The 19,821-nt window shown below is 38.3% G+C and overlaps 3 protein-coding genes across 3 annotated transcripts; 2 read left to right on the top strand and 1 right to left on the bottom strand.

Moving 5' to 3' along the window:
• Positions 1-8: 8 nt before the first annotated feature.
• On the top strand, positions 9-8,210 carry LOC119026842 (butyrophilin subfamily 3 member A2-like). Its single transcript, XM_037111440.1, has 10 exons — positions 9-77; positions 834-921; positions 1,827-2,168; positions 2,988-3,275; positions 3,368-3,487; positions 3,772-3,899; positions 4,841-4,900; positions 6,327-6,755; positions 7,240-7,313; positions 7,633-8,210. The coding sequence occupies exons 1-9, from the start codon at positions 24-26 to the stop codon at positions 7,282-7,284; spliced, it is 1,554 nt and encodes a 517-aa protein (XP_036967335.1). The 5' UTR covers positions 9-23; the 3' UTR covers positions 7,285-7,313; positions 7,633-8,210.
• Positions 8,211-9,145: 935 nt separating this feature from the next.
• LOC119026883 (Fc receptor-like protein 5) lies at positions 9,146-13,706 on the bottom strand. Its single transcript, XM_037111534.1, has 6 exons — positions 12,490-13,706; positions 12,330-12,389; positions 11,746-12,009; positions 10,647-10,889; positions 9,976-10,221; positions 9,146-9,771 (listed from the first exon to the last, which is right to left on the bottom strand). The coding sequence occupies exons 1-6, from the start codon at positions 12,518-12,520 to the stop codon at positions 9,638-9,640; spliced, it is 978 nt and encodes a 325-aa protein (XP_036967429.1). The 5' UTR covers positions 12,521-13,706; the 3' UTR covers positions 9,146-9,637.
• A 231-nt stretch (positions 13,707-13,937) lies between these two features.
• Positions 13,938-19,511, top strand: LOC119026889 (low affinity immunoglobulin gamma Fc region receptor II-a-like). The gene is made up of 8 exons (XM_037111545.1): positions 13,938-14,088; positions 14,338-14,437; positions 15,181-15,243; positions 15,530-15,793; positions 16,119-16,358; positions 16,795-16,950; positions 18,748-18,822; positions 19,191-19,511. The coding sequence occupies exons 2-8, from the start codon at positions 14,383-14,385 to the stop codon at positions 19,196-19,198; spliced, it is 861 nt and encodes a 286-aa protein (XP_036967440.1). The 5' UTR covers positions 13,938-14,088; positions 14,338-14,382; the 3' UTR covers positions 19,199-19,511.
• Positions 19,512-19,821: the final 310 nt, after the last annotated feature.

Below are 19,821 nucleotides of genomic sequence, written 5' to 3' on the forward strand. Positions count from 1 at the left end.
TGAGATCAGGTGACAGCCTATCAATGATTTACCCACTTTGGGCGTGCAGTCCGCTGAACTCACACATCAAACTACAGGTACGTCGCCTTGATTTATTTATACATACTTTACATGTTCAAGTTTCTATTTTTAAAGACACGATCACCTTCTAGAATAGAATCTGATGCATTGAGATGACATATATAGATTATAACAGATTATAAGCACATTTTAAAGCTTGAGGAGTTTGTCTTCAAACCATTTGATATACAGCGTTTATTGCCTTACGTGAACTGACATGGACTTTGTATCATTGAAAGGCTTCTGTCGTAGACTAAATCATTCAGTGATTCTAGCAGTATCAGAAGATTTATTAGAAATGTACAGAGAAGAGTCTTTTCCAAGCCAAATATTAAAGGATTGGCTAACTCAGTGCCAGCTATAACACAACTCTCGGTCTGTCTGTGTTGGCAAAAGTGAAAGTATAACTGCAGCAGTGCCTAGTTGACAGAAATGTTGGCGTTATTCAGTGTTTAATTTTAAAGTAAATGTTGATTGCAAAATGTAATGGATATAGAACTATGAAACCATTTGCATTTACAATGCAGTCCCCTTTAAACCTTGCTACAAAATACTGTTTTTTTCTGCCACAGGGCAAGCAGTAACCCAGGAAAGGGAGGAAGGGAGGGTTAGCAAACTAGACAGAGACTGACAAGATATTTTTCATTTCCAAGTCTTCTTAGGATTGAGTCCTTCTATGACTGGACTGCTTCTTTGACCTTGCTACCTGTTTAAAAGAATCTTTTCCATGCAGTGATGGTTTCCTTGTATTATTGATTTTGGTTCATTTTCAGAACTGGTTGCTTCAGATGGCTGTACTACCTCCACTCAGAACCGTTAGCGTGCTGGTTGTCCATCTTCTCCTAACATCCTTTTGTAGAGGTAATCTGCACACAAATGAAATTGTATAACATGACAACATGACTTTGGGAGAAATTCTATTTCAAATACCAGGGTAAAAGCAGCTACAATCAATATTTTCTAGGACTGTCAATCGATTGAAATATTTAATTGTGATTAATTGCATGATTGTATAGAGTTAACTCACAATTAATCACACATTAATCTCACATTTTCTATCTTTTCTAAATGTACTTTAAAATGATATTTTCTTTAATACTCATATCAACATGGGAGAAGACTAATATGTACCTAATATTACCACTCCAGCATCCTTTTCTAAAGCAACCCTCAGTGCAGTGGTATAAAGAGCAATAGAAGTGCAGGTCAGGAGTTAGTTGGATGAGTCATACACTGGACATTAATCCCAGAGACCAGGGTTTGTGTCCTGTTTGTGACCAAGATTAATTGGTTTATGTAAGTAAGTTGATGTATGTCAATTGTGTCATGTGATATGATATGAGTTCTGAAACTGAATGTAAATGTATTAACTCAAATATTTATCATTTATTGTATATATCTTATACCATATTTATTATTGTTAAGTTGACCGCAGAGCCCTTCACTTGAAAAACTGATGTAACAGTGGTAGAGGCTTGATGCCACAGATGAAACTGGTGTAATTGATGTGGTGGGAGTGAGAACCTGTGACTAAAACATGGAACAGTATGGACTCATTCATTTAATTTAAAAAAATGACCAAATGGACAATGATATTAAGTGTCTCAAAGAGGAATTTAGTTTCCTATGCTCTGCTAGAGATCATGTGTAGCGGCACGATGCTGAAATGTATGCCAAATGTATGCAAACTCTGAAAGAAAGAAATGGAGAAAACTTTGTGAAAAGACTTGCAATCTAGCAATTAAATGATTGTGATTCCCTTCCAGGTCAGTTTAAGCTAATTGGTCCAACTCAGCCAGTAGTGGCAAGAGTCAGCGATGACATCATCTTGCCATGTCATTTAGAACCTGCAGTGGATGTTGGAGCCAAGACACTGGAGTGGACGAGACCTGACCTGAAACCTAGATTTGTCTTTGTGTGGCGTGCTGGCCAGGACCATGTAAATGTAAAAAATCCATCCTATGAGGGAAGAACATCACTGTTGATTGGTGAACTGAAGCATGGAAACATTTCACTGAAACTGTCCAAAGTGAAAACTTCGGATGAGGGAAGATACAAATGCTACATTCCAGAAATGAAAATTGATTCTACTGTTGAGCTTGTTGTTGGTAAGTAGATACATACAGTGATATATGTGCACATAGTTGTAGGGTCAGTGTGCTGTGTATCCAGTGTAGTGTACACGTCCTCACACAGGGCACCATTATGTAGTGATTCATGCACCATTAGTAGGGAGTTTTGGGTTTAATCAATTAAATTAAATCAATGATAATGTTTGGTTATCAGGGAGAAAGGGGGAGTTCTGGTCAGACGGGGTTCTGTCGTTCTGATCAATAGTAGCTCATAGCTAAATTTGGTGTGAAGACTGGGGAATTCTGGGAAACGGAATTCAGTTCAGAGTCCATTTTGAAAACCACAATATTCGACTTCTTCTGTGGTTCACAACAGTGAGGAATTTCTAAATGATAAACATGTTATCATCACACATTAGCATAACGGAGGGTTTAAAGCTTTTTAAAGGTAGTATATGTAAGTATAATATATAAATGTTTGAAATAGAAGGATGTGATGTGCCTTAGTTTTTTGTTTGCATCAGTACAAGGTGCAGCATCTTAACATCATGTATTATTTATTTGATTAAGGACGTAGTTATCTAAACCCAAACTGTTATTTTTTGCTAAACTTAGTCAATAGGTCTTGATACCTTTACCTAACGAAACTGCAAAGACAAGGCAGACATTGCATATACGTTCATGTTGATTTGACTGCATAATGAAATGTCCTCTAATGCCTATAAGGCAAAGGGGTGCTGTACTGGGGCTATTAAAGTGCTCGTCTCCAACTTCCAAAGATTCAATAGTTTGTTATTGAACTTTTTGAAATGCAGCCAATTATTAACTTCAAACTTTTTTCTTTTGCTCACTCAGTGGCTGTGTCCTCACCTGTCATCAGTCTCTCGGGGATTGATCAAAACAGTGGACGTGTTGTTCTACAGTGTAACTCTACCGGCTGGTATCCAGAACCTGAGGTGTTCTGGCTGGACGGTGAGGGAAACCTCCTCTCTGCTGGACCTACAGAGACAGTCAGAGGTCCTGATGACCTCTATACTGTCAGCAGCAGAGTGACTGTGGAGAAGAGACACAGCAACAGCTTCACCTGTAGAGTCCAACAGAACCACATCAACCAGATCAGAGAGACACAGATACATGTTCCAGGTAGACAATAAATAATCTCTATGTTCACAGTCTTGATTTCTTACAAAGAAAATACATTCTTTTTAACTTTAAACTGTGTTTTATCATTTCAGATTCTTTCTTTGATCAGTCCAATTTTTTTACTATCCTTGGTTTGGCTGTTGTTTTGGCTTTTATTTTGGCTCTCAGCATCCTGCTTTCTTTACTTTGTGTGAGGAGAAGAAAAAAAAACAGTAAGTCACAAACTACTTGTTTTTCTTTGTAAAAGTCAAGCTATTCTGACTGGCTTTTATAAGAATAGTAATATTAGTTTTTCATGTCAATTATATTTCATTCGATCAAATGTCCTTATTTCCAAGAAGAAATGTGATTCTTTGTGTACTTTTATTTCTAAACAGTCCAGTAAATCAATTTATACCTCATATTAGACTATAATGTCTCATGCTGCCATACCTCTCTGAAATTCAAGTAAAAGTGGTTTTTTTTGTTTGTTTTTTTAATGCTGTTGTGCATACAGAGACTGAGAATAGTCACAGCGATGAAACTGATCAAGGACAGAATAACCACTCTAGAGGTGCCAAAGGTGAAGAACAGATTTCAGCTGAAGAAAGGCAGACAATGATGCAGGAATCAGTGCAAATGCAGGTACTGAACAAGAGAAAAGGGTAACTCATTTTGCTGTGGTTGTTAGATAAAAAACTAAATAATCTCCATCGTTCGCTTCAAAGTCTGGTGCAGAAATAATTAGATAAAGTGTCGGTATGAGTGAGGTGACGCTGTCAACACATTTCCAATCTTCTTAGAGAACTGGAGGTGAGATTTTCGTTTTCTGTCTATAGTAACATGCTAGCTAACAGTAGCCTCCAGGGCTGGAATGTTTACTGTTGGCTGGCAGCACAGTAATCTGCTCCGGCTCTCATTACTGTTGTAGTCCAGCTCGAAAGTACCGATATAATCATCCAGATTTTCAAGCTCTTAAATATCAAACATGCACAGTGTTATCAGACTGATCACGATGACTCTGTCAGCAGTTCAGCCCCCTCAAATCTTTCATGGCAGGTGTGTTGCTGAGGACACAAGGAAGCACAATGCAAGGTGTTGTTTGAGCTTCTCTTGAACTCTGCAAGCAACAACACCACAGACCAACAAATCCGGAGTAAAATTAAGAGATTTAGTCTATGATTTTATCCAAATTAAGCCAACATAATACTTCGATAGTGATTCAACATTTAGCATTTGTGTCCCTACTTGCCTCATGAAGACAGGCTGTTAGCAGGTTATACCAGGTTGTGAGGTCTCATATTTCAACCTATATTGAAACATGTGGGTCATTTTAATACAAATAAGAAAGACAAATAGTAGGAAAAACTTCTGCTGAAATTACTCTTCCCATTTGGATAAAATGTGTAAATAATTTCTAAATACTGACTGACGACAAGGAGGTACCATGACATGTCACTGTTGTTATCTTCATGAGCACTAAAAAACCATAAACCCATTGACAGGAGCATACAGGTAATTTCTGCTTCCATCCTTTAATTGCAATAAGGGGTACAAATGCAAATTACTCTGTAACTACCCTTCAGGACCCTCCAGTCCAGTCTACTTCAGTCTCGTCTGCTCCAGTCCAGTCTTCATGCTTCTCGGTAAGTTGTCATGTAGAAGTACGATTTATATTATCTAAGGTTTCCTGATGGGAAAATAAGAGATTCGTTAACATGGGCACTGGGAAGTCAGCAATATTTTGATGTGCTTTGCTGCATGTCTGCCTTGATAGCAGGAATATGTAGAGAGCAGAAAAGAGTACCATCAGTGTATGTGGAATGCTGGTATGCAAGAAGAAGTCATGATTTACATGAATTAAAGCACATTTCCCCTCCAGCTCTCTGTCTCCAGTCAGCAGTCAACATTTCACAACAGAAACACCCGACAGTGGAGGTCACCTCCGGATCACTGCTGCAGTCAGGCTGATCAACAGGAGTGAAGATATAACCTCTTTTTATTCCCAGAAGTTGAATACTAATCTCTTAGCACTTATCCTGTCGGTGAACGACGATGAGGTGTATTTTGTTTGTTTTTTTCTAATCTCTCGTGCATCTTACTATTCCCCCCACACAACTTAATTAATTTACCTTTTGACATAATTAAACAGTACATTCTGTTAAATGCAGGCTTATTATCATGGTGTAAGGGTATGAGGTACATGTAACAGGTATTTTGATCATCCATGATGAGTGTCCAGGTGTAGGTTTTATTAGCTATTATGCTAGCCATGATGATGGAGGAGTTGTCAATAGCAGTTTGGTTATAATTAATTTATGAAATAATGTTGCAGCAGTGACAACTGGCAATCAGGACAACACAGGATGCACGTGCATATAGAATCATATTCATGTTAAAGCTGTGACAGAAAACCTACATTTACTAAAATACCTTCAGATTTCCATGACATTCTCACACAGACCACATTCTCTCGGCTTTCACAGTACACTAAACACGTTTATTGTGTTTTGTTATTATAACAGATATAATATTGCTTTAAACCACAAGACATGCTGCGTTATAAGGCAGGTTGTAGTTAACATGCTGTGCGTAGAGAGGTCAGAGTGCAACAAGATGGTGACTATGTACAATACGATGCTGCTACTGAGAACAATGTTACAGTATAAGTTGTTTAAGTAAACAGCACTTGTTTGTGATTCCAGCATCGCATCATTGTTGAGTTAACACCACAACTTTCACTTTATTGAATCACTTGAGCCAGAGTGCCACTGCATCTTAATTACTATCTCACGTGTGCGAGATACAGGAAGTTGAATGTGCGTTATAGTAAATGGCGTGTGCAAGGTAGTAAGTCACTCGTGAGATTAAAAAAAACAAAAAACATCCATGTGTTCTCCGGGGGTCTGTACAAAAGAGACCCCATACTGACAGAAATTAGATGGGCCTTCTGTTTAATGTCCAAAATCCAAAAAAATCACACAATGATTGATGATGTATTCACCATGTTGTGGTATCTTCAGTCTTATCGCATAATAAGAAACATGTCTGTAATCTCTGTCCCCTCTTAAGATCAAATGGCCGTTAGTTACCAGGCAGAGGTTCAAGGAGGAGAAGCAGAAGTTAAAGGAGGAGCAGCAGGAGTTAAAGGAGGAGCAGCAGAAGTTAAAGGCGGAGCAGCAGAAGTTAAAGGCGGAGCAGCAGAGGAGGGAGAAAGCTGAGAACAAAATTCAGATCATGGAGAAGGAGCTGCAGAAGTCAAAGAAGGAAAAGCAGAAGTTAAAGAAAGAACAGCAAACGTTAAAGGAGGAGCTGCAGAAGTTAAAGGACGAGCAGCAGAAGTTAGAGAAGGAGCAGCAGAAGTTAAAGAAGGAGCAGCAGAAGTCAGAGAAGGAGCAGCAGAAGTCAGAGAAGGAGCAGCAGAAGTCAGAGAAGGAGCAGCAGAAGTCAGAGAAGGAGCAGCAGAATTTCAAGGAGGAGCTCAAGGAGAAGACCAGGGAGGTTTGTGAGTATATTAATTAGGGCACAATTCTTCTTTCCAGCCATCTGTCTGTGTGTTTTTAGTTTAAACTATCATACTTTCCTCTTTGTTGTATCTTAAACTTCTTTAATGGCAGCAGGGCATATTGTCCTGCAGGGGGGCCACAGCCATTGGGTAGTGTTGTTGTGATGAGGGGGTGTACTATCACCTCACTTGTATGTTTTTATGTTATGTTGTATGGTATTGCACTGACAGAGATGTATCTGTGATTTCACTGTAAGCTGACTTTATAATGACATTAAAAGGAATTCTATTCTATTCTATTCTACATGATATTTATAGTATCTATGGAATAAATGCAATCAGGGCAAACAGAGGTTAAAGCTTAGACAAACTGTGTGGACATGAAATGATTAAAAATCACAACCTGCAGCCAATCAGACCAGGACATTTTGTGCACTAAATAAAGCATGATGCCTCCCTTCATCTCTTTTTTCCCTCCAGTTCCAGGCGGAGAAGGAGAAAGATGTGGTAGCTGAAAAGGAGTAAAGCAGCTAAAAGAGGAGCTGGAGACCAAGGTTTTTTTTGTTTTTTTTTTTTCTTTTATTACCTGAAACATTTTCAATTTTCATGAGTATTGAGTGATTTTCTGAAACCTGTGATTTAGCGGGGGCCACAGGCATAAAACTGTGTGTAGATTAGAGGATCAATCTGTGTGTGCACACAAAGACAGAAATATCCATATGTATTTTTTTCTTGCGATAGATAAGCATGTGAATACACATCAGTTCTACACCTGGCACCTGGTGTCTATCTGAACTCATCTTACTGTGAGAGCTGCTGAACACTTCTCAAAATATTACAAACTACATGTAATGTGTGTTATCTCCCTTTCAGCAGAGTTTCTGGTAGCAGGACAACATCAGCTGTGACATTTAAGAGCCATGAGGAAACGTCTTCCATCCATAATGCCATACCACATATTTTGCTCATCTGGAATTAACAAAATAAGACCATGTTTTATTTGTGGAGAAAAAGCCTGTACTAATGTCCAGTTTCATTTATCTTGTCTATTTTTATAACACTAGTGTATATATATGTATATTTAACTTAAAGAATGCTCTTCACTGTTTGGGCAAAATATGTTAAAATCTCAAATATTGAACTTATAAAGAGTCACTAAGTACTTTTATTTTATCATTTTGCTTGATTATAAATTAATATTAAAACTTCTTGTCAACTAGTGAGCAAAAGTAACTATGTCACAGTTGTCATCTGGATGGACTTTACAGTTCACTAACTTCTTTATTCTTTTATAAATCCAAAGACTTGACAGGAAAGATGATTTTTGTTATTCTATTTATGTTTTGTATTGTTTGAAAATGAATTGATACCATTTAGCAATTTTTTTCTATATTAAAAGACAAATGTCATAAATACATGTTCCCAAATAAATGTACTTTTACAGTATATATGTATGGATATTTTCTACTGTACATTGTTGGACGTTTGCAAAGTGTGTTGTGCTGAAAAACTTGTATGAGCATTTTCAGAAACAGGTTCATTCATACACTACTTTCCAAAATTGCTTTAATTCTAAAATCAGATTTTATTGCAGCCACAGCAGCATTTCCCTCCTGTTCAAGTTCAAATCTTGGCTTCACATGGGGTTCAACTTTAGTGAACTTTGGTGACCAGCAACGTCACCACACCCATAGTCATGACTTGTGCAGTTGACCACCCACACTGACAACAGACCAGCAAACAGAGTCCTATGTGCTTCATGTCTTGCACTGCCCATATTTAGCACAAGCACTAAACAGAGTCATCAGCTGCAGGAAGTGAACAGATAAAACAGATCTAAAGGGTTCTTTTCTACTGAAGGACAGCTGATAATAAATCACAGTGGATTGTATGCTTTAGTGGGATTCAAGTTTAGAAATCTTGCTGATTGTGAAGTTCAACTTTTAGATGAAATACTAATGTTAGAACAAAGTATAACATGTTCCCTGGGTTACTAACCTGGGACTAACCTGGTTGAATATATATATATATATATATATATATATATATATATATATATATATATATATATATATATATATATATATATATATATATATATATATATATATATATATATATATATATATATATATATATATATATATATATTAATATATTATTTATTTATTTATTTATTTTTTTTTTAACTTACAATGTTAACATGTCAGCTGGCATGTAGTTTCTCACTCATATTCTTATGATATATTGTCAGTTTTAAGTTTGTTCAACTGTGTTATGGACAGGCTAAACACAAACACAGCTGACACAGTAACACAGCAGATGGTTTAATGTGAATATTTAGACAGGCTGACTTTACATTTCCTTATATACATATATACTTAAGGCGCTTTCCACCATGACCAATTTGTTGTGTCTACTGAGCCTCCTGAACGCCTCACCTACATACATACAGACATTTTCTCGTGTGGTTTGTGTCTGAGGAGCTCAAATTATCACCAGCATCTGTGACTCTAAAACAGAACATAGAACAACATTTACTGACTGAGAGAACTGACACTGACATGGCTTTGTAAAAATAGTCGATGCATCAGTCATCACCTCTGTGGTTTTTAAGCCTTGTCTGAGCGTGAGAAAGTCAAACAGCCACTGCAAGACTGAACACGCAGCACAGAGAAGTTTAACACTAAAGTTGAACTATAATAAAAGTGAAAACAGATGCATTTTGGTAACTGCCTTTTAAAGTGCATCATTTTTCAACTGCCAAAGCTCCCAGACTCAAAGCATGTTGGGATTCTCATTGCATTATTATCTTTATGACCAAACAAGCCTCAAGATACTATAATCTATCATTCAGTTACATGTATATCAGTATTAGTTACTGGTGTCTATCTCTGAGTTTCCCACAATGAAGCAGTCCCACCAGCAGCAGCAGAGGAAACATCAAAATGGTGAGAACGGTCCTTGAGAGGAAGAAAACAACAGCTAAGTCGTCTGAGAAGGCACAAGACTCTGGAAAGACAAGAACATATATTTGCTGTCACAAACACTGAAGCATGATCAGGCTCTCTGTAGGGCTACTGTAGCATTACTCTGGGACCAAACTGAAATCTGATGGGTTGGTGTTTGCCTTTTAAACAACCAATAGTTAATGTAACAGTAAAAAAAAAAAATAGATAAATAAATAAAAAATGAACAATTAAAAGTTGAGCTCACCTCTGACAGCCAACCAGCTCTCTGGTGAGTGTCCAGCTCCAGAGATGTTACACTTGTAGAGTCCTTCATCAGACTTGGAAACTCTGTGGATGCTCATCTCTCCTGTAGAGCTGCTCCTGATGAGGCGGCCATCTTTAAAGAAATCAGCTGTGATGCTGGAGGAATTCTCCCTCTTCCTGCAGCTCAGCATGACATCGTCTCCCTTCATCACGGGGAGGACCGGACTCTTCAGGACCACAGAACTAGCTGAGCAGGAGAGGTTTAAACGTTTCACTGATATTTGTAGAAAATACACTTGTTCACTCACTTTGTGGGAGCAAGATGGCTCAATTGATACAAATCTCTCTCTCTCTCTTTTTTTTTTTTTTAGCTTTCTCTCTACTTTATTTTTAAACAATAAAAGAAATAATCCCACCTGGAATGAGATTTTATAGATACATAGACACACATAAGAGCAATTAGATAACACTGGGAGCATCAATTTGCATTTAACAGTGGTGCTTAAATGGTCCTACATATGGGAAATTTAAGGCAATGTAATCAGACAAAATTGTTAACTTTAAAAACTGGTCAGGACATGTCCCTAGTCTCCTGAGTGTAAATGAATACAGTCATGCTCAGCATTTTTAGCTATCATAATCAGAATCTATACTATCTATATTCTTTTCTACCTCTAATCGCAAGCCAGCTTCCTGGAGATGCTCCAACAAGGGGGATGCTGCACTTGTAGAGTCCTTCATCAGACAGTGAAGCTCTGTGGATGATCATCTTTCCCGCAGGACTCTTTTCCACAAGGACGTCATCTTTGTAGAATTCAGCACCAAGGTTGGGAATTGTCTTGTTTCTACAGTGCAAAGTCACAGTGTGTCCCTCCATCACAGGTACAACAGGACTGTCCAAGATCACGGAACCATCTGAGTGACATGTTGAAACTGTTAGTCACACATCTGTGTTGGGGAGAACTAAGACAGCTGAGGACATAAATAGAAGATACATGTAAAAAAGAAGAATGTAGATGATGAATAAGAATGTAATGTTTTGTAACATTCACAGAATACAAATCTCTATATAAATTATCCATGTACTGCAGTCAATCATCTACACGGTGACAGATGTTAAAGGCTGATCGACCTATGTGAGTTCAGTAGCAATTAACAAGAAGCGTAAATATTCAAGTTTAATTACGATCAGTCATAAGCTTTACATTAAGCAAAAATGTAACACTGAGATTTCTGAAGCGTGTATATCTGTGTCTGTCAACAACAAGACACATTCAGTTTGTCATATGAATTCTAATTGTTGTCAGGTGGTTCAGTAATTATAGAGGCTATTGTAACAGGATAACACGAGTAGAGTGTGTTTCAGAACTGCTGTTTTTAATGACCATAGTTTTCTTGAGCATATTTACAGGCAGAGAAAAAGTCATTTCGGACTAAGGTTTACGCTCGTCTTTAATGTACCTTATCAGTGATTTCGTTATGTTTAAGTATTTTAGATTTCCCCACAGAAACTGTCAACACGGACTTATATTATTTAAAAATATGTACATTTCCTTGAAATGCAGACTGAGTAACCACTCATACGTTTTGGCACGCAGACAAAAGGCTCATTGCAATTTCTATTTCTGTTTACTACTTTTTTGTAAAAATGTAGTTTTTCAACTAACTAACTATATTCTTCAAAAAAAGTGACGCTACAAAAGCCATCAAAAAACAATTTGGTATTTAACATGTTCTTTGCCTAGTTTTACCACAAAAACCACAAACCTACCAGTGACAGTGATGTTGACACTGTTGCTCCTCTGTCCTCCTTCAGTCTCACACCAGTATTCTCCACTGTCAGCTGCATAGATCTGATCAAAAGTACAGAAGGACCCTGCTGATGTCCCCTTAATGTCACATAATGGATTAAATTCCTTTGCATTCCTGATCCCTCGCAGCTGGGTGGAATCATTAAACCCCTCACAATGAAAAGTGACAGACTCGTACTCAAAGTGTTGCTGGCGGTTTGGAGCGATATGGAGAAATGCTGCATCTGAAACCAAGCCAGAGATGGTGATGTTCGCAAAGGAACATTCAGAATTGGAAAAAGTATCATTACTACTGTATGATAGAAGAAGCAAGATTTGAAACAAAAAAGTGTCTCCAACATGTTATGATGATGACTGTTTCTATATACATTCTGGTATTTGGTACAATTTTAAACATAACCTTTCATAGAATACACTAAATGAACCTGGAATCACAGCAAAAAAGACTCATTTAAAAGGTTTAGGTCAATATTCCTTTAGCTGGAAAGAATGATACAATGCAAATGTAATAGAGTAGCTGTAGGATTTTCTATTTCTCACTCACCACGTTGCTGAGTAGAACTATCCTGAACTTGTGTCCCCAGCAGAGTAAATTCAAGCATCACTGAATAAAACATGAGCAAAGTTAAATATCAGACACTGACGGATTGATCTGCAGGATTTAAAACTTTAAAACTAAGAAAAGAAGAAAACCTGAGACTCACACAGTCTGAAGCAGAGAGTTGTGACCTCCATGTTGCCTTCCTGCTGACTGACTGTCAGACTGAAACACAGCTGAAGTATGTAGCTGAGAACCTCCTCTTCCTGTGCAGTTATTTCTGCATTTCTTTTACAGTTACGTCAATATAGTCTATTGGTTCCTATAGTTAGTGTCACCCATCCCTGCCCCTCCAGCTGACACAGTAAACCCTTGGTTAGTTAACAGGGGGTGACTGTGGTTTATCCACCAGTTCTTGGGTTGGTCGTTAGAATGTCAGATCCTCCTGTCAGTGTCCTTTTACAGAAACCAATATTGATCTGAATTGTTAACACTCCTGTTATGTTTGTGGTCAAACTGAGGCAGTGAAAGTGAGGTGGAAAAAGGGTCCAAAGCATTTGATTCAAACCATTTCTCTCTTTACAAATGTGAGACAGAAGGTATCCAACAGTAGCTAAGGGATGACAGCCCTGGAGGTTCTGGAACAAATCTGTGATCTTGATGAACAAAGGTTCAGTTTACCACCAGCATCTGTGACTCTAAAATAAACACAGAACATTTACTGACTGAAAGAAATCACATGTGGCTCTTTAAAAATAGTCAGTGCATCAGTCAGTACCGCTGTGGTTTTTAACCTTGCCTGAGCATTAAAACTTGGTTTGTGTCAACCTGTAAAACAAAAATAATTCTGTGTCTTTAGCATGAACCTCTGTTCTGAACATGTGCATACAGCAGAATGAGAGTCAGCACTCACACAGTCTGAAGCAGAGAGCTGCAGCCTCCATGTTGTCTTGCCTTTGACTGAACATCAGACTGAACTACAGCTCACAGAGTGTAGACGACACCTTCCTCTTCCTGTGAACTTTAGCATTCGATTTCATGTTTGTATGAGGTTTTTTTTTTATTGAATGACTGAGTCCACTATGACTTAATGTGGATTTTCCAAAAGACCTGATGTCAGTGGTATTTAGTCTATAGAGGGTTAGTATGGTTGCCTAGTATTTGGCAGCTGCAGAGTGTGTAGAATCACCTAAATCCAAACTGGACCTCCGTGAAAAGCTAGATGAGCCAAGCTAAACCTCTTGCTGTTGCTTTTTCCAGACTAGGGGGACGTATTCTCACCCCCTACTGTTCCCATCCATCCATCCATCCATCCATCCATCCATCCATCCATCCATCCATCCATTTTCATCCACTTATCCGACCGGGTAGCGGGGGCAGCTGCCTGAGGAGGGACACCCAGACTTCCCTCACCCCAGACACTTCATCCAGCTCTTCTGGGAGGATCCCAAGGCGTTCTTCCTCGGGGTCTCCTCCCGGCGGGACATGCCAGGAACACCTCCCGAGGGAGGCGTCCCGGGGGCATCCGAAACAGATGCCCGAGCCACCTCAGCTGGCTCCTCTCGATGTGGAGGAGAAGCGGCTCTACTCCGAGCTCCTCCCGGGTGACAGAGCTCCTCACCCTATCTCTAAGGGAGCGCCCTGCCACCGTGTGGAGGAAACTCATTTCAGACCGATACAAAGACCAGATTACTGCGGCCGCTGCACCGATCCACCTGTCAATCTCACACTCCATCCTTCACCTACTTGTGAACAAGACCCCCAGGTGTGTCAGACATTCTGAACTGTCTGGGGTCTGTTTATGTACTCAAGTGCATATTGTTAAATCTTAATTTTCATGTGTGAGATTGTATTAAATACTGAGCAGAAGTCAACAAACAGCATTCCGACGTAGCTGTTTATATTTTGTGCAGACTACATGGAGGACAATGAATATGGCATCCTCTGTGGACCTGATGGTTCTGAATGCACACCAATAATGACATCACAACTACTTCAGTGTTTTTTTCTCTAGACTCTGCATCAGGAAGGGGAGGGATTAAGAAAATGTGTCAGTCTGATGTTCAGTCAGCAGCAAGACAACATGGAGGCAACAGCTCTCTGCACCCGACTGTGTGAGTACTGACACATTAAATGATCACAATGTAAACATCAGTTTAAAGTTAACAAATATTTCAATGTTAGATATATTTAAGCATCATAAACTAATTGTGGACAGTCATGTGATTTCCTTTGCAGTTTTAGTTGTTTCTGGCACAATAGAGTCAGAGCATGAATCATTTTAAACATTTCTTTATACTAAAATCATGAATAAATTACAAAAGAAAAAACATTCTTGCAAGATACAAAGATGGATCTGTATTATTATTATTATTATTATTTGTATCTGCTGTTCCTTAATGTGAAACCAAACTGCATTCTGTGTCTGTCATACAGAATTAACATGTCTTATTATATCTTCATACTCATAAGAGTTGAGTTACATCTTAGCTTAACTAAAGTGATATCTGCTCATTATTCTTCTGGCTCAGAAGTCCAAGTAATATTGCATATTGACAGAAACAGAAAAGTGACACCAGGGACTCACTTCTGTCATGAATTAAGTATTCTTGATGTATCAATTTCTTTTTGGATAATCCTTTTATAGACTATTTTATTTTATAATTGAACAGTATAACCATTGATTTCAACTGTCACAAATGCTCAAAATGTTTTTTCGTGGCTAAATTAAAAATTTCAGGCACCACAGCACCACGATGACATGATACATGATTTTTCCTCCAATTAAGTTATGTAAATCAAATTAGCTCTGAAATCATCTATTTTTGGTATTAATCTCTAATATGTTTCACTCTAGTTATGACTGTGTTTCTGCTGCTTGCTGCACAAGTTCAGAACTGTTGCTATTCTCAAAAACTGGGTATGTATTTGGTTAATCCTTAATAATGTTATTAGATTAATTGGTGCATTTTCTTACTGTTATTATTACACACCAGCTTGAAATTTACATAAAGTTGCCTTATAATTTATTTTTAGCCAAATGCGTGACTGTTGTTACGCTTTATGTGTTCAGAAAGCAGGAGTGTATCAGTTAAATCTTCTTTTAAACTACAATCAGTGACGTTTAGTGTTTGATTCATATTTTTCAGATAAGTTTATGAACTTAATTTAGCTTCATCTTCCTTTTTTTTGCGTCTCTGTCGCAGATGCAGCTTTTCCTCGTACTGAACCAAACAGACTGCAGTTCTTTGCATATAGTCCAATCTCTGTGCAGTGTGAACATTTGGACTGCTCACCTGAATGTAGAGTGATGAAGAGGCTGAAGAAGGATTCAACAAATACAACTCAACTGTGGGAAACATCAACAGGATCCATTACTGTTACACTTCACTCTACATCAGAGAGTGGAGAGTACTGGTGTGAAAATAAAGAGGGGGAAAGAAGCAACAGCATCAACATCACAGTCACTGGTAATATTAATTAGGTTACTAACAAAAGAGAGAGATTTAAACTGTTCCTGAGTGCCAATATGTGCATCCTTATTTTACAAAGGGTCCTTTTCTCAACAATGTGAAATTTCTAAATCTTCAGGGTATTTTTTCACAAGCTTTTACTTAACTTTCTATTTCTTTTTTATTCTAATAGATGATGAACACTGTGTAAGCCTAAGGATCTATTTCCAAAGCAATTACAGTTGTTCTTTTCTGCAACACACTAAGGCAACGTTTTAAAATGAAAATTCATGGATAACAGTAAAACAAACCTGTGACAAAAGGATGTTTTCATGTGGGTTAGATGGTGATGTGATCCTGGAGAGTCCTGCTCTACCTGTGACCGAGGGAGAAGACTTGAGTCTGTACTGCAGAACGAAGACCTCCAACCCTCCTGCTGACTTTTACAAAGATGGCCTCTCTATTGCAACTGGATATACAGGAATGTTCACCATCAACAGTGTCTCTAAATCTCATGAAGGACTCTACAAGTGCAGAATCTCTGGAGTTGGAGAATCAGCAGAGAGCTGGCTGGCTGTCAGAGGTGAGATGACCTGTTTTCAAACCAAAAAAATATATATATCAGTCAAGAGACCAAGCTTTTTGTTTTCAGAAGTGAAAACCGGCAAAAGTCAAGATGTTGTGTGATTAATAATTGTCTCAGCTGCCTACAAAATGTAGTGTGAAAGTAACAATCATAAGAAGACACAAAACTGAACAACAAATAAACATGCTTCATTCAGTGATTCTAACATTAAGGCACTGTGGGATGACAGTGTTGGTTGGTCCATCCATTTGGACTAGACTGAAATATGTCAACAGTTACTGGATTGATTGATGAGGTGGATATTTCTGATGTTGGTTTTATATCTTTACACTTATGTCTGCAAAACCCCAAGCCACAAGGATGGTTGTACACTCTAGTGTGTTATATATCATTCACTGTTTTTAAGTCCACACCATTTTCTCTCTTCTTGCAGCACATATAACTTCATCACCTGAAGAGATTCAAGAAAGTTCAGAGACAACCGACGGTTCCCCTCAGGTCTCGATCCTTCTACCAGTGGTTATCACCACTGTGTCTGTGGCTGTGCTGCTGATGTTGGTGGGACTACTTCACTGCCTGAAACACAAAGGTAAAGATCAGTTTTATATGTATTAAACCAGAACATGTTCAAAGTAATCTATGAAAAAATAGAAAACTAGATAGAAAATAGACAAAATAGACAATAGAATTAACAAGGAAAGAAAATATAATCAGCACATATTCATATTTATGTGATATAGTGCAAATTAACAACAATTCTTCTAATACAGTTTTTAAATATGATGATAAAAATGGGTGTTGAAATGAGTTTGTACAGAGTTACTGCACAGTGCAGAGTACAGGGTGAGGTCTATATGGAGCAGTGCTGGTTGTACAGTCTGACAGCAGCAGGAGGGAAGGACCTGTGATCCCTCTCCTTCACACACTGAGGGTGGATCAGTCTGTTGCTGAAGGAGCTGCCCAGTGCTGTGATAGTGACCTGCAGGTGGGACTCCTGCACCAGCAGCGATGACAGCTTGTCCATCATCCTGCTCTCTCCCACCTCCTGCACTGAGTCCCGAGGGCATCCCAGGGTGGAGCTGGCCTTCTTGATAAGTTTATCAAGTCTCCTCCTGTCTGCTGCCGAGATGCTGCTGCTTCAGCAAACTACACCAAACAAATTCTCCATAACAAATTAAAATTAAAAGTGTCGCTATTCCCCCTCAAGCTATAACTCTGGTAAATCCTTGAGCTACTGACATGACCAGTGACCCACGTTTCCCACAGTTTTTTCCTTCTTTTTTGTTGTTCTTGTGCTGTAGTGGACTGCTTTTTTTCAGACTTAGACATAGATTTTATTATACCAAGGGGAAATAATTTTTCACAGCACCATACCCATTGGGCAGAAAATACATGATATGAAAATATACAAAAACATTGTTTTTGACAACACGCTATAAAAAAACTCACACAGTACCAAACAGCAATGACAAAGACTACCTTCTAATTTTGTAAATATTGCCTATGCTGAGAAGTCTTTCTGTTAGATTTATTTTATTTATTTATTTATTCATTTTTTTGAGAAATAGGATCATCAAATGAAAATATATGTAATGGGAAAAAAAATCTGGATGAAGGACTTTTTATATGATTGATTTTTCAGTTTTCATCCTGAGAGATTGCCACCTTGTCGTGGTCAGGTGGTTTGCATGCCTCAGTGACCCTAAGAGCTTTACTGACAGGAGCTAAATCTTCTGGAGGGACAACCAAGTCAGACAGGTTGAAGGGTGGAAGCCTGTTAAATGCAACCCAGTTCCTTAGAGACACATTGTTACAGACAAAAAATACCCTCCCACAGCACTTCTAGACTGTCAGCAAGAACATTGTGAATGGGCTGGATCAGACGGGAGGGGGTGTTGTCCATGAGGAGGATCCTGATTGAGTGACCTGGGGAGTCTAAGTGCTGTAGGAGGAGGTGATGCAGGCAGGCCACAGTTTCCTCTGTGCCCCTTGGATACAGGGATTACAGGGGCAGTTTTCCAGTGGGTAGATGTTGTGGCGGTCCGGTAGCAATCGCAGAGGAGTGCATTTAAGAATAGGTGAGAGATCCTGGGAAGGCCTCCAGCACCTTTGCTGGGATGCCGTCAGGGCCTGGTACTCTGCCCAGCTGGTGTCGACTGAGCTGACGCCGTACTTCAGGGGAATGGTTCATTGGGTCTGGTGCACCGGGGGCTTTTAACAACTTTCCACACTTCCAAACAGGCATAGAATGTGTTAAATTCTTTGGCAAAGAACTCCAGGTCAGTTACTGTACATTTGCTAAATTTGGATTCAGTAGATATACCTACTGCTTATGCTTGACAGACACAGAATTGTTGTATTTTTTTTTTATTTATTTATGTTTCAGGCTCTGGGGAGATGAGTGTTGCTGTTTTCAGCGTGGTGACATATGCTGTTGTTACAAAACATTGCAAGAAAAGAGGTGAGGTTATTATGCACACATTATCTCATTTAATGTGTCATTTCTTATGGACACAATGGTGTGTTTTCCAAGTCGGGGATGCAAAAAATTGTTAATTTTAAAATTTAAAAAAACATAATAGACATAAAACACACTAAAATACTCAACTGATGAATATTAAATGGGTTTTTTTGGTCTGTTTTTCTTATCTTGTATGATTTGAAAAAAACTAAACATAAATATAAAGCTCAGGATCATCAGCAAACAGATTCAGTATCTCTTTTTTAGCATCAAAAATATGTTTAAATGCTAGGATAATGTGTGAAGTGAAGAGGTCCGATTATCTGCACATTAATAAATAAAGAAAATGTCTGTTGTACTTTCTGCAGATGACTGAGAGAGGACAGAAGAGAAACTGAGACCACCTCCATCTTAAACTGGTCATACACAAACATGAAACATCTGTACAATCAATTACAACTTTTTAATGATAATCCAGGATCTGTTTTCTAAAAACCTTTTTATCTGTGTCACATTATTAGTTGTGTTTGTTTGATGTGTTATTTTCAGTTGTTTACATGTTTTATGGCTTTGTTAGTGATCAGGACATGAAGTGAATTTTGATCAAAGTGAATAATGTAAAAGTGTGTATGATTTCACAGTCAGATTTGTACTTTTTTGTTAACAAACATCATTAAAAACTTTTGAGTGGGGTCTGCTGTTTTCTGTGAATATATCACTCGATTGACTGATGTTTGACATTGCGTGATATTTTAATAAGGCCTATAAATAGATTTGTGTTTATGAGAACAAGTTTCTCAGGGCTGAAGATGGTTAAGATGCCTGTTTTTAAACCACATGGCTTCTCTACAATGTGCTGCTCTCTGTCTCTATCTCTATATTTAAACATGAGACTCTACATACCTTCTCTCCACTCTGACCACAGTACACTTCTCTTTAACACTGTGCAGATTAACCACAACGTCTCTGCATCTGTGTGAAAAGAGCCTGTGGCTTCAG

The sequence above is a fragment of the Acanthopagrus latus genome, chromosome 10 (assembly GCF_904848185.1).
Source record: "Acanthopagrus latus isolate v.2019 chromosome 10, fAcaLat1.1, whole genome shotgun sequence".
NCBI lineage: Eukaryota > Metazoa > Chordata > Actinopteri > Spariformes > Sparidae > Acanthopagrus > Acanthopagrus latus.

Coding starts and splice junctions, on each gene's coding strand:
- LOC119026889 (XM_037111545.1), top strand. CDS start 14,383: ATGTTCAGTCAGCAGCAAGACAACATGGAGGCAACAGCTCTCTGCACC. Junction 15,244..15,529: donor TTGCTATTCTCAAAAACTGG/GTATGTATTTGG, acceptor TCTCTGTCGCAG/ATGCAGCTTTTCCTCGTACT. Junction 16,951..18,747: donor TCACTGCCTGAAACACAAAG/GTAAAGATCAGT, acceptor TTTATGTTTCAG/GCTCTGGGGAGATGAGTGTT.
- LOC119026883 (XM_037111534.1), bottom strand. CDS start 12,520: ATGGAGGTCACAACTCTCTGCTTCAGACTGT. Junction 12,390..12,489: donor AACTCTCTGCTTCAGACTGT/GTGAGTCTCAGG, acceptor TGTTTTATTCAG/TGATGCTTGAATTTACTCTG. Junction 10,222..10,646: donor AAGCTGGCTTGCGATTAGAG/GTAGAAAAGAAT, acceptor TCTCCTGCTCAG/CTAGTTCTGTGGTCCTGAAG.
- LOC119026842 (XM_037111440.1), top strand. CDS start 24: ATGATTTACCCACTTTGGGCGTGCAGTCCGCTGAACTCACACATCAAA. Junction 78..833: donor ACTCACACATCAAACTACAG/GTACGTCGCCTT, acceptor GTTCATTTTCAG/AACTGGTTGCTTCAGATGGC. Junction 3,276..3,367: donor GACACAGATACATGTTCCAG/GTAGACAATAAA, acceptor TTATCATTTCAG/ATTCTTTCTTTGATCAGTCC.